The 1,785-nt window shown below is 30.5% G+C and overlaps 1 protein-coding gene across 1 annotated transcript in view; it reads right to left on the bottom strand.

The window, feature by feature from the left end:
* The window catches only part of LOC107687584 (specifically androgen-regulated gene protein-like), a 10,409-nt gene that overhangs the window by 3,121 nt on the left and 5,503 nt on the right, over positions 1-1,785 (bottom strand). Inside the window, exon 2 of the mRNA XM_016484972.1 lies at positions 809-988. Within this exon, the coding sequence (XP_016340458.1) occupies positions 809-913 (105 nt within the window). The 5' untranslated portion in view covers positions 914-988. The remainder of the gene's footprint in view (positions 1-808; positions 989-1,785) is intronic.

Below are 1,785 nucleotides of genomic sequence, written 5' to 3'. Positions count from 1 at the left end.
TGATGATGCTGAAAATCCAGCTTTGATCACAGAAATAAATGACATTTTACAGTATATTCAAATAGAAAACAGTTATTTTAATTTGTAATATTTCACAATATTACTGCATTTTTAATCAAATAAATGCAGCCTAGGTGAGCAGAAGAGACTTATTTCAAAAACATAAAAAAAAAAAAAAATCTTAGTGACCCTAACCTTTAAACATATTTAACATGCTTTTATGGTTCTTATATGTATTTTTGAAGCTTGAAAACTCCTCATTTATTGTATTTGCATTATGTATTTGTATTCACAGAGTTGTAGTAACATGATAATGAGTAAACAATGACAGAAGAACGGTAAAACGTGTTTCAATAACTTTAGTTCAAATCAGATAAAAATCACACCACGCTTCCTTATTCCTCTTTTGAGCAGTATTGCTCTTTTCACTTTTCAACTTTTCAAACCCCCAGCATTCATAAGGAGCAGCAGAGACAGTTCCTTGTGTTAAAAAAAAAATCGAATGTTGGTAATAGTTTACCCAAAAATGAACATTTTACTTAATCTTTTATGACGCCCAAACCCAATGGAGTACTTTTATGATAATTCTTCTAGTGTTTTTGGAGATAACAGATATTATCACTATAAACTGTCTTTGCATAGAAAAGATCCCCTTGTTTCATGGAAAAAATAACCGCAATAACAGGTTTGGAATTACATGATGGTGAATCAGTGTTTGTTTTGAGTGAACTGTTCTAGGATGTTCATTGGATGTTCTATGAAGAAATCATAGATGTTCAAGGAAACGAATGAATGGCGTCATACTCACAAATCCAGAGTTGCTGCTGAGCACACTATCACAGCTTCCTGCACTGTCCATTCCAGACAAAGAGTCAATGGAAACACCCCCGGGCCAGGTGTCACTTTTTGGCATCGCACATTGGAGGAGTTCAGGAACTGGCACGGGTCTTCAAGGAGCTTGTTTAATGATGGAAAATAGAGGACCAATCTATACAAAAATGATATAAACATAAGTAAACCATCAGATTAAGCAATAATAATTAATAAAAAAATATTAAAAAGAAAAATGTAAAAATAAAAACATATTTATAAAATATATATAAAAAATACATGATTATGATTAGATAAGATATGATGTTCTCTGTCCATGTTATTTTGGACACTACCATGATTTTTACCATGATAGTGCTTTAGAGTATCACATCAATAACAATGTAAATAAATGTGCTAATCATAAAGTGCCCTAATGTATTTCAAAGTACAATGGTATTCCCCATCTGATAACATCGCTTTACCTCACAGCACTTTTCTGTCATGGAATGTCTCTATCACGATCATCTTTGTAAACATGACTGAAGTCACACTGTTGACGACACACTGTACAGATATGTATGAGATATGAGTTTAGAACAGACTCAAAAGCTGACAAACTAACTCTTAGAGTAGTCTGGGTTGAATCTGATTTCATCTTGTGCAGTTTTGTTCATGGTTTTTGGAGATGAACCTAAGCATGTTTGCATCAGTGTCTTTGATATACTATTACAGTTTTTATTAATATTTTGAATGTTTTTTATATTTTCCATTTTCATTTTAGTTAAAAGTTTTAGTAATTTTGTTTGTGCTTTTTTAATTTTTATTTGTTTATATTATTACAATCTGTTTATTTATTGAAAAATGTCCATATTATTTTGATTTCAGTATTATTTAATTATTAAAATAATCAAATTTTAGTAAATTAACAAATATGAAAATAAGAAGTGACGTCTTGGCAACTAGCTGAAAAAA

This window comes from Sinocyclocheilus anshuiensis, unplaced genomic scaffold, assembly GCF_001515605.1.
Source record: "Sinocyclocheilus anshuiensis isolate Anshui unplaced genomic scaffold, SAMN03320099.WGS_v1.1 scaffold2067, whole genome shotgun sequence".
NCBI lineage: Eukaryota > Metazoa > Chordata > Actinopteri > Cypriniformes > Cyprinidae > Sinocyclocheilus > Sinocyclocheilus anshuiensis.
Note: the sequence above shows the minus strand (reverse complement) of the source record. Positions and strands in the feature narration are given on the sequence as shown.